The sequence below is a fragment of the Blennius ocellaris genome (assembly GCF_963422515.1).
Source record: "Blennius ocellaris genome assembly, chromosome: 24".
Classification (NCBI taxonomy): domain Eukaryota; kingdom Metazoa; phylum Chordata; class Actinopteri; order Blenniiformes; family Blenniidae; genus Blennius; species Blennius ocellaris.
Window position 1 is genome coordinate 9,821,123 of NC_137673.1, and position 21,995 is coordinate 9,843,117.

The 21,995-nt window shown below is 44.5% G+C and overlaps 1 protein-coding gene across 2 annotated transcripts; it reads right to left on the reverse strand.

The window, feature by feature from the left end:
- Window positions 1–4,092: 4,092 nt before the first annotated feature.
- On the reverse strand, window positions 4,093–20,287 carry aox6 (aldehyde oxidase 6; the record flags this gene model as incomplete). 2 transcript variants are annotated; one of them, XM_080519909.1, is made up of 35 exons in its annotated part: window positions 4,093–4,307; window positions 4,615–4,782; window positions 4,922–5,110; window positions 5,270–5,335; window positions 5,407–5,521; window positions 6,392–6,444; window positions 6,534–6,608; window positions 6,676–6,804; window positions 7,145–7,240; window positions 7,314–7,541; window positions 7,620–7,811; window positions 7,893–7,979; window positions 8,062–8,149; window positions 8,370–8,503; window positions 8,585–8,709; window positions 8,772–8,868; window positions 9,297–9,419; window positions 9,511–9,637; window positions 9,714–9,883; window positions 9,956–10,033; window positions 10,642–10,804; window positions 10,879–11,063; window positions 11,359–11,468; window positions 12,435–12,528; window positions 12,599–12,750; window positions 12,822–12,914; window positions 13,005–13,149; window positions 13,246–13,326; window positions 13,419–13,493; window positions 14,291–14,352; window positions 15,440–15,566; window positions 16,749–16,857; window positions 18,088–18,184; window positions 18,270–18,327; window positions 20,183–20,287. In XM_080519909.1, 35 exons carry the CDS (start codon window positions 20,285–20,287, stop codon window positions 4,257–4,259), a joined length of 4,047 nt encoding a protein of 1,348 aa, XP_080376035.1. In that variant the 3' UTR covers window positions 4,093–4,256. The 2 variants fall into 2 exon arrangements, with proteins under 2 accessions (XP_080376035.1, XP_080376034.1); XM_080519908.1 differs by having other exon boundaries at window positions 7,314–7,811.
- Between the last annotated feature and the right edge of the window lie 1,708 nt (window positions 20,288–21,995).

The window sequence follows — 21,995 nt, forward strand, 5'->3', positions numbered from 1 at the left end:
AACTAGAGAAGAAATGAAAACCATGAGTTCTGAGTTAATTTATGTCCAATTATTTTTAAATGCTTGTTATAATTGTTTGAAAGAGGCAGTATTGAGTTACATCTACTCCAATCTAGTTACTTAAGTAGTTCTATAATAATTGGTAACCCTATAAACTCATATTGGATTGCCTTAAAAGAATAATGACAAGATGATAAAAAAACTTTGATTTATCATTTAAAAAAAAAAAAAACATTACAATTTAAATCCTCGATTTTCAATTTTTTTGGTAAATGTTGGTTTTATCTCTCATGAATTTTAGAATGAATTCTACAACATTTTTATCTTAATTGAGTAGCTTCAAAGCACCCTCCTGCATTAAAGTCTGCTCTAAACTATTGAATCTATATTTAAAGTTACAATGAATCCAGCAGGATTCCAAAATTGTTGCAAGTAAAATGCATTTTAGCAGATTTCTTTCTCTTGGACCATTTGACTTTACATTTTTGTCTTGAGCATAACAACGGTGTTGGTTTGAATCTACAGTTCATTGACTCCGATTCATTTTGATTAACGGTTGACAAACGGTTTTCCTGCTTTATTTTGTCCACTATGACCCAGAAATCCCTGCTTGTTTCTTTGATTGCAGCAAAAGTCACATTAGAAACGGTTTATTTCGGTGTCTGTCGCGACGGATGGAGCCGCGCCACGACAAACCCCGCATTGTTCACGTCTGCATCCCTGGTCGAACGCCTTGAGGTCTGATCCGACCTCTGGACGCGCGCTGTACCCAAACCTTTACGCACGGGAATGAGTGGGTTATTTTATTTTTACCCGTTTGTGGTCCTGCTGCTGCTGCTGTTGTTGTTGTTGTTGCCCTGCGCGGCTCAGAGCGTCCTGCTGCTGCGGAGACATGTTGTCCATCCAGGCTCCACACGCCTGCAGCTCAGAGTCCCGCTGTCCTCAAGGTGATGCAGTGGAGTGGAGAGGGGAGTCCCGTGGAGAGCGCGCGCGAAACATCCCCACTGATCGCCGCAAAGGAAGATGGAGGGGGAAAAAAATCTCTCTCTATATATATATATATAAAAGATCAGACGTGTTATGGAATTAGAGTGAGGAGAAAAACACGCTCAGCTCTCGTCAATGAAAGACTTTGATCCAAAGCAGCTCCGGTGTGGATTATCAGCCGCTTGTGCCACTTCTTAACGCGTCTTTACGCACCCAAACGGAGGCGGCGCCTGAAACGCCTCACCTATTTTTAGACGAATCCCACCATTTCAGCGCAGTTATTCTAAAAACAAACCACCACAACTTTACATTTTAAATAACTTCTGTTTTTTTTTTTTTTTTATCATTTGTCTTACTTTACCACCACAAAGTTATATTTTTAGAGAATAGTTTCAGTGTTTTTACCTACTTTACCCGAGTTATATATAGATACATATATAAACTCAGCTCAAAGCATTGCTTTTGTATTACAATCCGAACAAATGAAATGTAAAAGAAAATGTGAAGGTAATATTTAAGACTCCACTCTTCAATTCAACTTTATTGCGACAAGTAATTTCAGTGCACTTTTACTCTTCAAAATTGTGTTCAGACTAAATCTTTGACTTTTTCAAAGTAAGGGAACGTTGAATTTCAGTAAAAAAAAAAAAAAGTGGTGGTCCAATTGTGGAACAAGCAAAAGATTCTACAACACACCATAGATTAAAAAAAAGGTGATTGATATAAAGAAAAGACGTGAGACAGTCAAAGTGCTCGTTTATTTTTTTTCGGTTTTGTTTAAAGTGCCAATGTGGCACATGCAAGGAAGGACAAATGACTATCAAGCCCAAACCTTTATCCTCCTTCTGGAAAGTGAAGTGGGACACAAACTGGGCTAAAGCAGAACAAGGCCGACCCAGTAAAGAGTAAGAATAATGTTTCTTCCACAAGTCGGGCTTCAAAGTGGATCACGTTGATGATTACATCTCTCCTGTTGATAATGAACAGCCTTGGGCATGACCCCCCCCCCCCCCCCCCACACACACACACACACACACACACACACACACTCTTAATCGTCCTCTGCAGATACATTTATTCCAGCATTCGTCTAGCTCCACTAAAGAAAGACGAGAAGTGATCTCAATTAAAAAAAAAGTACTGGCATTGTGTGGAAGCGTGGTCAACCTCAATTTAGTTGATTAAGGGGCCAAACAGTGTGATGCTAACTGGGCCACGCCATCATAACTAGAACTACACTCGGTAGGGCACACGACTTTGCCAACGCCACATTTGTCACCATGGAAACCAAAAGGATCACAAGGTTGTTTTTTTTTAAATGCACCGCGACTCTCCTTCCATCTCGGTTTGAATCGTTTCATGTTCTCACTGTTTGACACTCAAAAAGATTTTTATTCAATAAAACTTAATAAGAAAGTTCACATCATTTGTTTTAATTTAGCTTGAAACTTAACAGGTTCAAAAGGAAGGAAGAACAGCCACGGACTGTTCTCTCTGCTGCCAGCAGGGCGGCGTTACCAAAGCATTAGACTCAATACACAGTTTACTTTTACACTTTGATTTACTTGATTAATTTATTTCACTTATTTTCTACACATATTTATTTCTTGTGTTTTAAACTTTATTCTTACTGTGTTTTTTAGGTCTAGAACAGGTGCAAACCAGTTTGTGGCCAGCGGAGTGCTGCCCTCTGCTGGCCATAGTGATACACTGCACCAGTTACATTTTATTGTCCACATTAACAAAATTCATTAATTACAAAAAAAATAAGCTTGAAGTATATTTCACTTGAAATATTTTAGAGTAGAAACATTTAGAGGGTCTTACTTAAAATACATAAGAATTCTGTTTGTTTGTTTTTTTTAATTCAAGACTTTTGCTGAATAATCTGATTTGTTTTTTGTTTTTACAAATTCTGATAATTTTGCTGTTCATGCTTGTTGATGTAAAAAAAAAAAAAGGAATTGTGCAGTATAAATCCAAATGAATCTGTTTTCCTCTCCACTGGAGCAGATCTGCTACTTATGATCTTCATTCTTCAGACCGAGACGCGACATGAACACGTGACATTGAGACGGTGACGTCAACTTCTGCTGTCGTCCAGCCGGAGGCGCCAGACGGGAGTCGACAGGTCAGTGGTTAGAGAGTTTATGAAGGAGGTGGAAGAGGAAAAGGAAGAAGATGAAGAAAATGAGGATGGTATGAAGAGGAGGAAGAAGAGGAAAAGGATGAAGATGAGGAGGATGAGAAGGGGGAAGAAGATGAAGGAGAATAACAGGAGGATGAAGACGAAGAGTAGGAGGAAGAGGTAGAGGAGGATCAAGAAAAGGAGGATAATATGGAGGAAGAAGAGGATGAGAAGGAGGAAGAAAAGGAGGATAATATGAAGGAGGAAGAAGAGGGAAAGGATGAAGATGAGAAGAAGGAAGAGTAGGACGAAGATGAGGAGGATGAAGATGGAGAAGGAAGGGGAGGATGAGGAAGATGTGGAGGGTGAGAAGGAAGAAGAGGATGAAGAGCAGGAGGATGAGGAGTAGGAGGAAGAGGATGAAGATGAGGAATAGAAGTAGGAGGATGAAGATGAGGAAGAGGGTGTCCAGACCCGCAGGCGTGTCAGAGTTTTTACCAAAACTTTCCTCCTCCTCCTCTTCTGCCGGCTGCACCTGGGGCCCCGGGCTCCTCCTGGACTGACCAATCACAGCCACCAGTCCTGATATAAGCCCCGCCCTCCAGGTTTTCCTTCATTTGATTGGCCTGTACCCCCACTCATTCTTTCAAAGGCAGCTGGAAGGAGCAGCAAAGTCACCTTGTGGTTGGACAGTTTAGCTGTTGATTTATCCCAACGTACAATAAAATATCTGCATTAAAGGATAAAAACCCAAAATAGAACATCAGCTGATGTTTCTGCTCCACAATATTCGTGTCACACAAACTAAATAATCCAGTGAAGAACATTTATTCCTGGATTCAGTTGGAAAAGGAAAACACTTTTTGAATATAATCCATCCACCCGAGACACTTTAATTTAAACAATTAGCTTTGTTTTATTGTTTATATATATATATATATATTACAATATATATATAATCATTTTCTTGTTAGAAAGAGAAAAAAATAGAAAAGAGAACAAAAGGGGAAGTAAAAAAAGTAAAAGATGTTTAAAAAGTGGCAGCAGATGTGTTATAGCAGCATGAGTGAATAGTGGAAGCAGACATTGCCAGGCTGATCCAGGACCAGCTGGCTGAGATGATCAATGGTTATCGATTGGTTCAGACGTTCAGGGCCCATGGCTTCAAACATCCCGGCTTGACGGCAGGAATCTGGAAAAATAAAAACTAAAAAATCAAACGAAACAGTTTTAAAATGCTTGGATCAGATTTTAATTTGCTCATAAAAACTTATTTTGACCTCTAGGTGGCGTTTATATACGCACACACTATATATTAGAGCTGTCAACGATTAAATGATCTAATTAATCGTGACATTTTCTGTAATCAATTGCATTTTTTTTTCTATTTCCTAACTTGTAATCGACAATCATTTATGAAAAACCATTAAATTCAAAATATTTTCTCCAAGTTTACCAAATAAATGCATAAATATTCAGACCAAAGCGCGAGTGTTTACCTTCTGGGTGAACGGCGAGGCACAGGCCAGGCAGGATCGTTCCGGCGTCGCGGGGCTGTCGAGACAAAACGGCCCCGCGAGCCCCGACTGCGCGCGCGCGGCGGCCACCGCGTCTTTGATGGCGAAGAAGACGGAGCTGCCGAGGAAGAGGACGGGCTCGCCGATACCCTGCGCACACGCAGGAGGAGGAGCGTTAGGTCTGCTGCCGGCAGAAGTCACCAGCTAACAAGGGCACCAGTGAAACCGAAACACCCAACAGTGATGCGCGGCCGAGTCGAACGGGAGCCGGTGGAGAAGCGTCTCCCACCTTGGAGGAGTAGATGGCGTGCGGGTTGTCGGCGTCCGGCAGCAGGTGGACGTTGAACTGCAGCGGCACGTCGCAGACCGCCGGGATCTTGTACTGCGAAGGACCGCGGGTGTAGAGGAGGCCCGACGGCGAGAACGTCAGCTCCTCCAGAGTGTAGAGACCCAAACCCTGCATGAAGGCGCCCTCAATCTGAGAGCGGGACGCACGGGGAGACTGTCAGCGTGATGTGGACCGACTGAGCGCACGCGTAAGGCCAGTCGCAGCACGTCAACGCGTCACTTCCTGTCTCGCGGCGAGCCGTCAGACATTCATCGACCTTTGTTTGAATCGTCAGAGAAAGCGAATCACCTGTCCGACGTCGACAGACGGGTTGACGCTGCGTCCGACGTCGACCACGATGTCGGTCCTCACCGTCTGCGCGGAAGAGAAACAGGAAGTGAGCGAGCGTCACGCGCAGGTCGGAGCTTGGCGGCGGAGCTGCGGACCCGGTAGTCTCCCGTCAGGCAGTCCAGCTCCACCTCGCTGCACGACACGCCGTACGTGAAGTAAGCATAGGGCTCGCCCTCCATCTTCTCCCAGTCCATGTGGAGGTCGTGGCCTCTGGGGGGCGACAGGACGCAACTTTTTGAAAATGGTCCGTCTCCGTGGAAACGCGTCACTTTTTCAAAACGCTCCATCTCTGTGAAAACAACCTTTTTGAAAACACTCCAGGGAACAAGCAACTTTTTGAACACGTTCCGTCTTTGTGGAAATGGGGGGAAATTTAACTTTTGGAAAAAACGCTCCATTCCGTGGGAACACAGATCTTATTTTTTATAAACACTCATCTTCATGGCAACTTTTTGAATACACTTGGTTTCCATGAAAATGGGAAAATCAAAACTTTTTGAAAATGCTGTCTTTGTGTAAACTCTGGAAAAATGCAACTTTTTGAAAAAGGTAGTCTCCATGGAAATACAAATCTTTTTGAAAACCATTTCCGTGGGAATGCACAACTTTTTCAAAACACCGTTTCCCTGACAACACGCAAAGTTTTGAAAACACTCTGTCCCCATGGAAACACAACTATGTGAAAACACTTAGCATTTTCAAAAAGTTGTGATTTTCCCATTTTCATGGAGACTGCCTTTGTGCAACCTGTGGAAAATGCAACTTTTTCCATGTCTCCATGGAAATACAAATCTTTTTGAAAACCGTTTCCGTGGGAATGCACAACTTTTTCAAAACACTGTTTCCCTGAGAACAGGCAAAGTTTTGAAAATGCTCCATCTCCATGGAAAGACACACTTAAAAAAACCCAACAAAACAAAACATTCCTTCACTGTGGAAACGCACAACTTTTTGAAAACTCTTCGTCTCCATGAAAATGAGAATAATGCAACTTTTTGAAAAGCCCCCGTCTTTGCCCAGTCCACGTGGAGGTCGTGCTCGTTGGCCAATCAGAGCGAGCAGAGCAGAGCTGTGACTCACCTGTAGTGTCCAGTGGCCGAGAGGTTGATCTTATCAAAATAAGCTGATTTGATCTGAAATTAAAAAAAAAAGATTTTACATTTTTCTTTTTGTTTATTCTAAAGCCCAACTTTTCCCCCAGCAGACTCCCGTCCCCTCCTACCCAGCTCTCCCATGATCCTTCGGGGCTCTTCAGCCTGATGGGCTCCAGCCGCTCGTACAGAATCTCGCAGGCGATCTGCGGAGGACAAGAGGAACACGGCTCAGAGGTTATGGCGCCGGCATTGACAGGAAGAGGGCCCTACCTTCACCGCCATGCCGTTGGCGTCGGTGCCGAAGGACGCCGCGGAGGGGGAGGTGTTGGGTACGGTGGCGGTGCTGGTTTCACTGATGTAGATCTTTGATGGCGGGATGTGAAGCTCGCGACTCGCCACCTGAACACCAAACACAAGACCGTAGGCGAGGACCCTATTGTCTTTGTTTCGTCTTCTACTCGTACGTAAATAAACCCAAATTTGACCCCGAAACATGCTCAAAGACTCAACAAAATGTCTGCATGATCATCAAGACGGGTGAAAAATGTTATGAAATATAAAAGTTAACCTTAGAGTGCCAAAACCTGCTCTCTAACGCCACCTGGAAACCCTAAAACCGCCACCACGGCCCGCGGGAATGCCGCAGAGACATCAAACCAAAACTCACTTGTTCATCTCATCAAGGCCTAAAAAAAATATATACATCACCTGCTAAATAAATCCAAAGGGAAGTTGGTACCTGCTGCATCTTGGTGTGGATGCCCTGCCCCATCTCCGCACCTCCGTGAGTCAGCAGGACCGAGCCGTCTTTGTAGATGTGGACCAAGGCGGCGGCCTGCCGGAGAAAAAAATGCTCCCGTCAGGGAAAAAACCCCCAACAAAACATCAAAGCGGCGGTCGGGTCGTACCTGGTTGAGGAAGCCCTCGGCGAAGGCGATGCCGTACTTGATAGGGACGATGGCGAGGCCACTCTTCCTCCACTGGTGCTGCAGGTTGAAGTGCTCGGCGGCGCGGCGCCGGGCGTCGTACCCGCTCCTCAGCTTGCACAGGTCCCAGCAGCGGTGCATGTTGTCGGGGCTGAAGCGGTACTTGTAGTGGGTGACCGACGGCCCCCGGTACATGTTCACCTCGCGGATCTGAGAGGAGGATTTTTTAAAAAAATGAGCAGTCGCGGGACGACGGCACGTCCCAACAACGGAGGGGGGGGCGGTCACCTGGTCGGCGGGGCGACGCAGCGCCGCCGCCACGTCGTTCAGCATGTTCTCCACCACCAGCAGGCTCTGCGGCACGCCGAAGCCCCGGAACGCCGTGTTGGAGGGCAGGTTGGTCCTGCAGGCGGCGCCGGAGCCCCGCAGGTTGGGGATGTTGTAGGCGTTGTCCATGTGGAGGAGGATCTTCTCCACCACCTGCAGCCGCGAGAGCAGAGGTCACGACCTCCGTCGTCGCCGGGGGTGGGGAACGGGAAGTGAACCAGACGGGAATCGTACCAGGACGGACTCGTCAATCGCGTTTCCAGCGTTGGAGAAGTACTGGAGGTCTGCGGCCACGATCCGCCCGTCGTTCATGAAGCCCACCTGGAACAAACATCAAATAATAGCAAAGATGACATCATCACAATAATAAATAACCAGATTTCAATCATGGAGTCTTGAGCACCTTGTACTTTGCCTGCACCGGGTGCCGCGCTCCGGTGATCAGCATGTCGTCGCCTCGCTCCAGGACGCAGCGGACGGCTCGACCGCTCCTGAATTTCGCGGCAAAAATGAAAAGATGGCCACCCATTCCGTCAACGCGTTCATTCGGCCTTGAGCGTCAGCGGGACGAGAGCTCCGCTGCTCGCGTCAAACACACTCAAGATAATGAATGTAGAAGTCTGTTGCTCATTCAGATCGTTTTTTTAAACCGAGAAACATGATTCTAAAGATATAGATGTACAAGACTAGATCACATTCCGTGCGTCTTACTTCCACGCGGCCACAGAGGTGATACAAGCCAAGATGGCGGTCTTGGTGACCTTGCCCCCGAAGGCGCCCCCGATCCTCTTGACGTGACAGGTCACCCTGTTGGACGGGATGCCCAACGTCTCCGCCACCGCGTCCTGCGACCACACACACACACACACACACCATCAGGGAAATTGTCCCCGCTGTACCGGCGGGACGCGGACGGCGAGGCGTACCTGCGTCATGGTCGGCCACTGGGAAGAGACGTAGACGTTGAACTCCGCCTCCTCGCCGACGGGGACGACCAGCATGCTCTGCGTCTCCATGTAGAAGTGCTCCTGGCCGCCGAGGTGGATCTCTCCTGGAGACGCGAGACGTTCAGAGACGGGTCCGGTGGACGGCGTCCCCCGCTCGCTCGCTCACCTTCATAAACCTGATCCACGTCTTTAAACGCTTCGCTCACGTTCCCTCGCTCGATCAGCCGCAGAGGCTCGAAGAAGGACGACTTCGCCACGGCGTCCTGCGAAAGGACAGATGGAAACACAACAATGATGTAGTACATATTCCCGGCCTGTAGGTGGCGCCGCCACAGCAGTTTGTCCCAAAACGATTTCGGGGTCCTGAAACGCTGTGCCGTGTGGATGATCGGCCAAAAACGACGGGAACGTGAAACCACCTTAGCTGAAAGAGATGATGTCATCGCCACGCCTCTCGAAATGATAACCCCACGACGTCACTTAACAACAACAATGGCGGACGACATCCGCAGAACGATAAGATTTGTGGATTTCTGCTTGTTGCAGGCCCTGGTCTTCTTCTCCGCTGTTGGTGTATTTCTGTGGCAGCGTTACATCGCCACCTACAGGCCTGGCATATATACTACATCATTTCGAGTAGTTTTCACCGTGTTGGGAAAAAAAACGTTAAGGACGACGAACTCCCACAAACCTCGATGGTGAAAATGGGGTCCGGCAGGTCTTCGTAGGCGATCTTCACGGCCGCCGCCCCTCGCTTGGCGTGGGTCCGCGTGTCGGCGAGCACCGCGCACACCAGCTGACCGATGCAGGACACCTGCGGGCGAGACGGCGAGGGGGAAGATGCTCAGCGTGACGGTCTGAAGAAGCTCAGAAAATGGTTTTAAAAAATAAATAAATAAAAAAACCTCGTCCTGGGCGAGCAGCTCCTCGTCGTATCCCATCAGCGTGCGGACTTTCTTTCCCGGGATATCTTTAGCGGTGATGACGTCCACCACGCCTGGCAGCTGCAGCGCCGCGCTCACGTCCACGCCGCTGTGGCACAGAGGAGGAGACGCTTCAGCAACGCAGCGAAGTCTCAGACGTTTCGGATCGCGGCGTCTCCCCTCACGTGATCTTGGCGCGCGCCCGGGAGCTGGTGACCGGCGCCATGAAGAGCTCGCCGTCGACCTTGGGGAGGTCGTCGCAGTACACGGCCTCGCCAGTGGCCTGGCTGACGGCGGAGCGGTGCATCATGGGACGGCCCACCGGGTCCTGCTCGCTCTGGTGCTTTGGGACGGCCTGGAGACGGGGAGGTGGGAGGAGTTAGTGGCGCGTGGGGACGGCGGCGTCCAAACGGAGGCGCCTTCAGACCTGGAACTCCTGCACGCCGGGGCGGATGTCTCTGGGTAGCGGCGCCATCTTCTCCGGGAGCTCGTCTGCGATGACGTTCTGGAGAAATGCAAACCATAACATTCATTCTTCCGACAGATCCAGATAAAATTAACACTGCAAGCAGCTTTATTTTGAAAGCCAGCTACACCCCAACCTAGCTCGTCCTGAAATATCTATTGTGAAGGTTCATATTGTCATTTCTAATACACACTGACTTTTATTTTGAAAGTCATGACATGCAGGTCAACTGGTCACAGCCTGACCGCAGGTGATGATGTCATCGAGAGGGAGGGAAAAGTGGTTTTTTTAACTAAATTCGGTGGAAACAGGTCTTCAGACATCCCACAACTTTCATGATTTTACCCCATTACAACTTGAGCTGAAAATTTCTAGAAGTGACAAGATGGCCACCATCTTTTGCTCGCCAATTAAGGGCAGAAATCTTATTTTGAAAGGCATATTGTGGACTTCCTGTTGGATTTAGGTGAGGGGTGGCGTGGCGCGATTTTTAGGTCTTGGCGAGATGAACAAGTGAGTTTTGGTTTGATCTCTACAGGATTCCATGTTTAGGGGGTCAAATTTGGGTTCGTTGACGGGGAGGAATCAAAGAAACACAAATACAATCAGGTACGGGCCTCCTAAACAAAAACAAAACCGGAGTTTACCGTCTCTCTCAGCTTGTGCAGGACCTCCAGGTTGAACTTGAAGAGCAGGCTGAGTGTGAGCGAGCGGCGGAACGCCACCTTCCCTCCGGGCGCCTCCGGCGGGAGGACCAGCTCGTCCAGGAGGACGTCGTACGCCCGGCTGAGCGTCTCGTCGTCCCACGGTCTGGAACAAACGTCGAGTCACGATCTGCACGGAATGGGGGAAACATTTTTTTGTCACCGCCATGTTCCGCCGACCTCCCCGTGATGGCGGCGCAGGTCTTGGCGGCGCTCAGGGTGGTCGGTCCCATCCCGCCGTAGTACAGGCTGACGTCTTGAACCACCCGAGAGCCCTCGGAGAAAACCACTCGCATCCCCGTGGTCACCGTGGCGAAGGACGTCTCCTTACGGGGGGCCTGACGGAAAGCTCGCACAAACTCCCCCTGCAGGATAGAACAGTCATTACAAGTCTAAATCACATTGAGGGATTTATGGTAATTACATTTAAATTTAAATGATAATCGAGACTTCTATTTTTATTGCTTTGACATAAACGGGTTAATTGATCATTATGACCAATTCATTCCTATACTGAGGTTTGTGTAGATGGAACCATTTATGTTTTTTTAAATTAAAATAACTGCACATTTTTAAATTACCTGAATTTATTTTTTATTTCAATGAATTTTTCTAATTAATTACACTCATATTTTACATTAGCTGCAGAGTATTTCAGACCTTTGTGGAGAACGGGATCAAAACGGCCATGACTATGTCCTCCGGCTTCAGGACGGTTTTCCCAAACCCAACGAAGAAGTCCTGATCGAGGGGAATCTCCCGCCGTCCTCCTGGAGGGTCAACACACACGGTCACCACCATCCTGCTCCGTCAAGCGTCTTGTCGTCTTCGACTCGCGCTCTTCCTTGTGAAACGTCGTCAGTCGGAGACCAAGCACTGATCCAATTCAAAGTACGGATGAAATAACCAGATGTGTTCTCGCTCCGCCCACTTTGTCGAGGACGCATCCCGACCGGACTTGTGTGGTCGATTTTCAGTAGTATTTTTGTGAGCTTGTGTAAATTTACAACAAAAAAACCAACAACTTTATATTGTAAATTTAAAGGTTATAACAGCATTGCGTTTTCGGTCCGGCCCGCTCAAGGTGAAACTGGACTGTATGTGGCCCCTGAAGTAACAATTTAGTATTTATTCTGTAAACATTCATACATACATCTTTACATTGGTTCAGTTATGTGCTTTTAAATAAGTATATTTCTTCCATTAAGTATTTGGTTCCTTCAATATCAACTGGTCACAATGTAGTATTTAGTCCACAATGCATTAGAATGCAGCATTTAAGGTCTTTTTTTTTTTTTTAACCAAACGTTCCCGGGAGTATGTTCTTGTGTATTTGCAAGTATGTTCTCCGAAGTACAGACTTGCAAGTACGCACTCCCAAGAACGTACTCGCCAAGTTTCCTAGTACATATTTGTGTACTTTGAGAATACATTCTCGTATAATTGCAAGTATGTTCTCCGAAGTACAGACTTGCAATTCCGCACTCCCAAGAATGTACTCGCCAAGTTTGCGAGTACATACTTGAGTACTTGGAGAGTACGTTCTCGTAAGTACGGACTTGCAATTCCGCACTCCCAAGAACGTACTCGCCAAGTTCGCTAGTACATACTTGCAAGTATGGACTTGCAAGCACGCACTTCCAAGAGCGTACTCGCAAAGTTGGCGTAAACATACTCGCGTACTTGGAGTTGAGACCCAGCCGCTTTCTTCTTCAGTGGTCTCTACTCCGACTTACCGGTGGACATGACGCTGACTCGGCACTTTCCGGCGGCAAGGACAGGGTTCAGGTCGGAGTTGGGATACGCGCTGGCGATGTTTCCTCCGAGAGACTAAAGAAGAAACTTTTTGAAACACTTTTTGAAACTCTCGACAACGTTTGAGTTAAGAGCTGCTCCTCACCGCCATGTTCCGGATCTGCTGACTCCCCAGGTTCCTCAGCTGCTGCGCCAGCGCTCTAAACACCTCCGTGGTCTCCTCGGGGAAGCGGGCGACCAGCGAGTCCAGCAGCAGGTGCGCCTCGGTGAGGCTGCACCCGGCCCCCACCCACACGCCTGCGGGGAGCCACAGAGTCAGGCCGACGGGACGCGGGTCAGAGCGGCGGGACGCGTGGACGGTCACCCACCGTGAGGCGTCTCCGAGACTTGGAACAGCTCCGGCACGGCGGCGGGGGAGATCAGCAGCGGGTGGCGCACGCCTTTGAACTTCATATCCGGACCTTCACACAAGAAATAATTTTTATCCAAGCTGATATTCTCACATATCCAGTCTCCCTTCAATCAATTCTTAAAGTTCATTTTGTGCTGACCGATGTTGGTGTTTCCCATCAGCAGCGGCGCCTCGGGGTGTCGGCTCTTCAGCGCCACCAGCTCCTCCAGCGAGGCGGGTGACACCCAGCTCGTCCTCTCCCCGTGGAACCGCAGCGTCCGCCGCGTCGCCGCCTCCGCCATCAGCTGCGGGACAAGAGGTGGTGCGTCACAGAGTGAAAAAAACAAACAAACAAAAAAAGACACGTGGCGTTTTCAGGCTCCGGCGCTCCTCAGGCTTACGATCAGCTCCGGGGGGAAGATCAGCTCCTGAGTCGGATCCAGAGGCAGGAAGTCGTCTTTGTTGAAGAGCTGAGGCTTTTCCTGCATATCAGGGACGAGGTAACAAGCGGATTTGAGCGGGAATCGACTAGTTTGAGCGCAAAGAATGAAATTTAAAAAAGCTGAAAGCTCACGAGTTGTGGTGTGTCAGAGTTCTCCTCCCCGCTGAGGCAGCAGTTTCCACCATTGGTCTGGCAGCAGTTCGATTCCTGTCGATTCACATGAATGTGAGAAAACATAATACAAACGCTGGCAGGTTGAGCTACAAAAGACATTTTTATTTTTTCCTTTTCTTTTCTTTTCTAATTTTGATTAAAAAAAAAACATTTTATAAAAAAAAAAAATTCACTTTTACCCTTACAATTTTTTTTTTTTTTTAATATATACATTTGTTTTTCCTTTTCCCATTTTGTCAACTTTTCTATTTGGTTAAAAAAAAAATTTACCAATTTTTTTTAATTTTACCTTTCATTTTTTTCTTTATACATTTAGTTTTCCTTTTTCTATTTTGTCAACTTTCTTTAATTTGTTCTTCTTTAATGTGTTCTTCTTTGAATTCATTTGTTTTTTTCCTCTTTTTGATCACATTTTTTAACAGATTTTTCATTTTTACCTTTCAATTTTTTCTTTTTTAATTTATACATTTGTTTTTCCTTTTTGTCAACTTTTTTTCTATTTTTGATCATTTACTTTTACTTTTTTAATTTATACATTTTTTCTTCCTTTTTCCATTTGATCAATTTTAACCAATATTTTTTCCTTACCTTTCATTTCTTTTATCATTTTAATTTATACATTTATTTTTCAATATTTACTCCCCCTCTCATTCCTTTATCTAAATTTCACTTTTTGTCCCACTTTTTTCTGCAGCGCCTCAGTTAATCCTTGATTGCCTTTCTTGATTTGAGATTTTGAGCCCTGCAGGTATCATGGGTATTCCTTGTTTCTTGTATGAAGACTTGTTTTCTACCCGCCAATGAGACGTTGGCGAGGGACGAATACGAACCTGACAGAAAGTCCTGCAGCCGTCCACGATGGGCCGATAGCCGGTGCAGCGGCATAAGTTACCTGAACACAAATTGACACAAAGACATAAGTCACACCAACTCCTTATCGCGGCCGATTGCCGGAGGGAACGAAGCGAACAACACGCTTCAGTTCACTTGACTGAAACGCTCAGTTCTAGTCAGCTGAAGGAGAACAAAATGAACTGTGTTTGAGACAAATGTGTGCAAACCACATGCGTTGCACATAAATGATTTTAAAAACAAGCACGAGGAGGCGAACACTGACCCGAGTTCATCAGTGCAGACTGGAACTAACAAAATGACATGGAGGAAAGTGGCGTTTAGAGCTTCAGCAGGCCTGACAGACATCATCAAATCTGTTGTCACCATTTTACACCAAATAGCCACAAAACATGTGAATTATCTGGAATGGAGAAAAACAATTGCGATCCGTACAAACAACAAAAAAAGCTATTTAGCTATTAATAGCTGCTCTGTGCTTCCTAATGAGGACAGCAGTTTTAACTATACCAGCAACTCCCCTTTCTTTCCTTTTTTTCAATTTTTCTCTTTTAACATTTTTTAAATGTACTTTTTCTATATTTTTCCTTGTAATATCATTCTTTTTTACTCCTTTCTTTCCCTTAATTTTTTTCTCTTTCCTTTTTCAAAATTTTTTTAATTTACTCTTTCTATATTTCTTCCCTTTTCCCTTGTATATTGTTATTTTTTAATCTCCTTTCTTTCCCTTTTTTCTTAAACTTTCTTTCCTATTTCAACATTGTTTAAATGTACTTTTTCTATATTTTTTCCCTTTTTCTTGTATATTGTTCTTTTACTCTCATATTTCCCCCTTTTCTTAAATTTTTTCTCTCTTTTTCTTCCTTTTTTAAAACTTTCTTATACCGTTTTTTACTTGCCATCCCTTTTTGGTTTTTCCCCCCTCTTTTTCTAAAAGCTGTCCTGGCTGTCTTTCGCCATTTCCCCTGATTCAGAAATCCTGAAAATCAGCGTGGAACAGAAATAAAAATGAAATCATTTACATGATATATTGTGAAATCTCATGTGGCTCCAGAGTCGCAGACCTGTGCTCAAGATAAACCTGAGGTGGGAGTGATTTTTTGTAAAAAACAACTACGTGCACGAACCGGCCAGCGCCTGTGTGATGTCATCCATGGTGGGCTGCGGTTTGTTCCTCAGCAGAGCGTAAACCGACATCACCATGCCCGGCGTGCAGAAGCCGCACTGAGAGCCGTGAGCCTTCGCAATGCGCTCCTGGAAAGAGCAGGTAGAGAAAAGCAAACGGGTCAGGAAGGACTTTTAGAGCAAAATGTGAACCAATAGAGCTCATCTCAAAGGAGACGTCACCCAGAAACACATCTTGGTGTTGAACCTCAGTGGAAACCAACAATCTGTTTGAAAGTGAAAGAATTTTTCGTGGGTTTGGGCTCTTTGTTCAAACCAGAATCGCCCACAAGGGGGCGTCACCTCAAAATGAGAGCTTTTAGATTGTCGTAAACAGTGGAGGCCAATTTCACAAAATCTCCACTGGTAAATTTAGCTGCAAGGAGCTAACCATTAACTACTAATCACTAGCTGCTAACTGCTAACATCTAACAGCTACACACTCACCACAAATCTGGAGCTGCTAACTGCTAACCACTCGTCAGGAACCAAAAGCTGCAAACACTAACCATTAACCACCATCCACTAACAACTAGCCACTAACTGCTAACAACTACCCGCGAACCACGAGTCAGTAACCAATAGCTGCAAATCGCTAGCCATTAACCACTGGCTGTTAAAAACTAGCCACCAACTGCGATTTATCTCCGAGCTGCGAACCGACAACCAAAAACCTCTAACCATTAACTGCTAGCTGTTAAAACCTAGCCGCTAACTTCTATCTGTGAACGGTACTTGTATAAATGTTCTGACCTCCTGAACCTGTATTTCATGTTAAATCTCCGCGGTGCGTTGCTCCGCTGGCATGGATGTTCGTGGTTTTTTTAGTTTTATTTTTTGCATGCGCAAAGGACCTATGCTATCGCTATGCTATCGCTGTCCATGACTGACAGTCCCTGCAGCCAATTAACAGGCGTCCAACTCCCGTACCATTCAAAATACCTCATGTGCCCTCAGAGAGGAAGTAGCGGTATGAGGAACGAGCTCCATGTTGGATTTCTTTTTTTTCCTAATAAATTGTAAGAATTGATTTAGAGATCATTTAACGGAGACTGGATTCGTGAGATATCAACTAATGACTCCTTTAGAGCGTGCAGAGACTTTAATCACATAGTTTGAGTTGAAGCTGCTGCGGCAGGAAGCAAACACAGCGGGGGAGGGGGGGTGGGGGGGGGCGGGTTGCATGTGACGCGGTGGAGAACAAAGGTCTGTGTGGACGACTGCAGCCATTTGGTTTTATATGAGCAGAGTGACTCGGCAAAACGCCGCGACCTGCACGGGGTGGATCCTGGTCCGGGTGCTGCCGACGCCCTCCACCGTGGTGACGGCGGCGCCGTGGAGCTGGCACAGCGGCAGCAGGCAGGCCGTGACCGAGTAATGGCTGGGCGGGGAGTGAAGGGTCAACGGGAAGAGGTCAATAAAACTTCAAATTAAAACAGAGCACTGTGTTCTTATACATCAGAGGTCTGGAACCTGCAGATTTTAGCATTTAGGTTGGGGGGAAAAAAAAAATTGGATAAAAAAGGGAAAAATAAGAAAAAAAAATTTTTATAAAAAGGAAAAGAAATGGAAAAAGCAATTTTTTTTAATATATAATTAAAATTAAAAAAGTGGAAAAAGGAAAATAGAATAGAGAAAAAAAGGGAAAAATTAAAAAAGAGGAAAAGGAAAATGAAAAATAGCCAACATGTATAAAACGGCTACAGCAACTATAAACTTCATAAAATATCTAAATTGCACCTTGCACCTTCATTAATGCAACACGATTTACAGATGTACTTTTCTTTAAATTTTAACATGTTTTGTGGCTCCAGACTCATTTCATTTGATGGAAAATGGTGTAAATGTCCATTTTGGTCATAAAGGTTGTAGATGTGTGGTACCACAGTGGTAAAGATAACACTGAACAGCTGTCAAACCTCAAAAACCATCCAAAACCATCCAGATAAGAACCATTTGATTAGTTTAGCTGTGGTGGGATCATGAGATGTGAAAAAGAGTTCAACAACAACATCAGCTGATTTTAGTTGTTTTTTTTAATGCTGCTGTTAGCGAATCGGCGTGTGAGATGTGTTCGAGCACTGAGATAATCTCTGTCCTCCATTCCTATGCTGGTCTTCAATTTGTGATCCGTTGCCTCTGTGCAGCATTGGCGTGCAACCACGAGGGGAAATCACTAACGGGCCGAAGAGAAATGACGAAGCTGAGGCTGGCAAGACGACCAGAAAACCCTCGGAGCTCCTCTTGTCCAATAAACGTCTGATTTTGTACATAAAGGGGAGATATTTGGTATGCAACTCTGGAGTGGATAAAAGCAAATAAATAAAATTAAACGGCAAAGTCAGGCAGAGGTTTATGGAAAACAAAAAAAAAAAAGTAAAATCTACTTAATTGTAGAGTGCTGAGGCAACAAGGACACCTAAAACTAAAACACTGACAGAGTCACATGAAACAGTAACCAAGAGCGAGAGTAAAAAAATAACAGCTAAAAATGTTATAAAATGTATCTAAATTGTACCTTTGACACTTCATTAATGTGGCATTATTTTTTCATATGCAAGGCATTTTTTTGTCTTCTCTAAAAAGGTGGCCTGGCCTGGCGGAAGGATACGTGATGGTTTTGGTGGCGGGTCGGTAGCGGGACACCATGACGGTGCACGCCCCGCAGCCTCCGCCGCCGCAGCCGGACTTGGTCCCCGTCAACCTCACTGTGGTGGCGGTGGTTAAGGCTCCAGCGGCCGCCGAACGCCGTGACGCACATTACTACCTCCACCGTTTAAAAAAAAAGGATACGCTTCTCCCGGAGGAAGGACAGCAGCGTCGTCTCCGGGTCCACATCCTGCGCCGTCACCTGGCGGGACGGAAAACAGCCGTTTCATCGGGAATTCACTCAACTTGATTTATTTTTTTATTTTTTTTTAAATCACAAACTCTCGAAATCGTTTAGTTTTCCCTCACAAAAGTCAATTATCACTTCACTGTCGACAAACAAGAAAACATAAACTCCCAACTATTAAATATTAAACAATAATGCTGAAAGTCTTCATTAGGGCCACTTATTAGAACACTTTTGAGAATAAACAGCTTCATTTTTTATGGGAAGATGATTACGTTTGCCACTATTGTTAGTATTTTAAGCAATTAGTGTATAATAAAAACACACATTTTTGTGCTAAAAATGACAAAAGAGCCCACAAATTACTAAAAATGTTTTATTTATTTATTCATAAAGCACTTAAGAACAGTTGTTCACAAAGTGGTTTACAGGCTAAAAAGAGAAAACATGAAATAAATTGGGCATAAAACGAATGTGATTAATATAAAACAATGGACATAATTAAACATCTTGTAGCACTGAACATGATAAACAGGAGTTTATTTAGGAAATTAAGTCTTAAAACAAGCAATTTTAAAGCTACTTGCAGAAAAAGTAACAGTTTGTGAAGCAGGAAATTGTTTGTGGCGTCCCTCAGGGTTCAGTGTTGGGACCCTACATTATTTATCCGACATGTGAATAATATTAGTTGTTGATAGTAGTGTCATTTTAAGGCGCTACCAAAATAAAACAAGCCAATTTTAAATCGTAACAGCAGTTTGCGTCCATAAAGTTGCATTACCGCCACCTGCTGGTTCTATCCATCTACACAAATTTATTTTGGGGGATTAATTTCTGATTAATTTATTGATGTAAAAAAGTATCGGATGTGAAATAATTGAGGAAATCAGCCGAATAAGGATCAAATCATTAGCTGGTCCAGAAAAGAAGGCAATAGGTTATTTACAAAACACTGGCTATCTAAATAACCATTGATCAAATTTCCTACAATCAAATCTAATAAAATGTATAAACCGAACAAATAAAATGTGTCTTCTTTTCGTTTATTCCTAATGTTGCCGAATAAGACAGGGGAAAAACAAATACAATACCATCATTGTCATTAAGAATGTAGAAGACAAACAATAACCTAATGGATTTAATGGTATATCTCAGCCTTTATGGCCAAAAGAGCAGTTTTCACAATTTCCCACCAGATAAAAGTTTCCCCTTTTTCAATTTTTCCACTCGTTTTCTCTTTAATAATGTCATTTCATTTTCTTTTTACACTTCTCCCCTCTTTCTTTTCCTTAAAGGTATGCCCAACTTATAATGATCTGTTTTTATCCTAGAGGTCCGACGATTTTTGAAAATCAGTGCGGAGTGCAAATAAAATAACGAAAATCAATGTTTATTTACATTACATAATGCCAAAGTCGTCATGGAGCTGGTCCAGAGGAGCTGAAGTGTTGCTGACCTCTGCTCATCTTAACAGTATTAAAGATGTAATTCATCGGAATGAAAAACTGTTAACTTATATTTAATTCGAGTTTAACATTTTTTATATGATAATGAGCGCGTAAAGTATGAGGAAGTCCTTATTTGGTCATCAGACACTGACACATCAGACACTGACTTATGCCCCACAGATTTCTGCATAACACCAGGCCCCCAACTTTCACACTCCCTTTCTTCGGCTTTGTTCACTTCCCCCCCCCCCCCCCCCAGTTTTTCTTCTTCTTGCAAACAAAACAATCACTTTGTCATGCATGTCGGGAGATAGTAAAACACAGGTGAAGCTCGTAAACGGACATTTCTGACAGAAGTCAGCTAAAAGCGGCTAAAACCTGCAACACTTACGACAATTTGACGATATAAGAGCGAGTTTTACCTTTTTCCCGTTAATGAAGAAGCACAAAGAGTCGCTTTCTCCTCCTGCAGACATTTCCCTGTCAACACTCAACAACTCACTGCAGGAGTCCACCGTCAAGCGCATTTAAAGGGCCAGCGCCATTGTCTGTGGAGACCTTCAGAATAAGACCTCCCATCCCCGCCGCCCGTGGACTCCTTCAAAATGAAATGTATGCCTCCAACAAAGAAAATAAAAAGACAAAAGAAATGAGAAAAGAGAAAGAAAAAAGAAAATGAAGAAAAAAATAAAATAAGAGAAAAAACAATATATCCACCACTATACACAATCCCCACCAATCTCGACCGGAAAAAGTTTATTTTGAAGCTGCGCCTCCTGTCTCACATGGCAGAAAGCCTGCTACTGAGGGACCTGACATGACCTCTGCGGACATTAAACAAACATGACCCACATGAGGAGGAACAGGCGCAAAGCCGTGATTCGATTGGAAAGCTTGTTTGGGGGAGTTTGTAACTTTGCTTTCAGCTCAGTGGTTTGGAACCGAGAGACTCAGCTACAATTTATCAGCGTTCAGGAAGTAGGTTGGCTGGTCAGTTGGTTGGACCTACTTGTTGACAAAAACGTACATTTAAATCCCAGGTATAAACCTGGGATTTAAATCCTAATTTGTGAAGAAAAAAAAAAAAAAACCAGACACATTAATTATTTGTGGTACAATAAATGCAGTTTTTTTAAATTTTATTTCGAATCTCTTATTTTGATGAGTCATTACTTACTGCTGAGTCATTTCCCCACAATGTACTGGACACTACAACCAGATGTAATAAAAGTGAGATGTGCTTTAACTCACTGTACAATCCTTAGAAGGAGTGAATAATAATGGCGAGTAACATGAACAAAGAGCCACAAGATGGCGCTGAAAGAAAAGTTATTTCATTTAATTTTTCCTTCTCTATTTGAAGAAAGTTGCATTTTACTGTCTGAAACAAAAACTATCCTATGACAGGGTGAAAACCTGGGAATGTATAATAACTGTTATAGCTGATTTAATGAAAACAACATATCGTATGTCTCAAGTTCCACTCAACATGCAAACATTTATGTTTTTTTCTTCTATTATTCACGATGTATTGTGGCTCCAGGCTAATTTATTTGGTGGAAAATGGTGAAAACGGCTCTTGTGGCTACAAAGGGTGTGGAGCAGGTCGTGTTGCTGATAAAGCAGCAGATAGTGTGGGAACCTCCGTGGGTTTATTTACTCAGCTTCTCTTCCAGGTGGGACACAAAGGGGCTCCACCTCGTCTCACTGGGGCGAGTTAAAGCAGCGACCTACCGCTCCAGCAAAACCCTTAACCACTTAAACAAACATGGCAGGTTTTGACGCTGAGGTGGGATTTGTTTTGCCTCTGTGAGGGTTTTCTCAGGGACGTGCCCTGCAGACTCCGGTCCGCTCTCATGGAGAATTGCAGGGCAAAGGTTTGTAAACACACACAGGGTGGAGAGGCCGCCGTCTGGACAAAGACCCACTTTTAATCCACATGGCAGAACAACTAGGTTTAACAGATACGGATCATCAGACCTGCACTCGTCAGGTTCAGCCTCTAAATAGCAACATGATGATAAATTACAACTTTAGACAGAAGAACAAACAATAACACTTAAATTTAGAAGTTGATATGAAGTCAATGACTTCATATCAACAGGTGGTTGGTTAGTTGGTTGATTAATTAATTATTTGTGGTTGGTGGTCATTTGGTTGGTATTTTGGATCTTTTGTTGACTAGTTGAATCAGATATTTAGATATGGGAATACAATTAAAAAAACAAAAACATT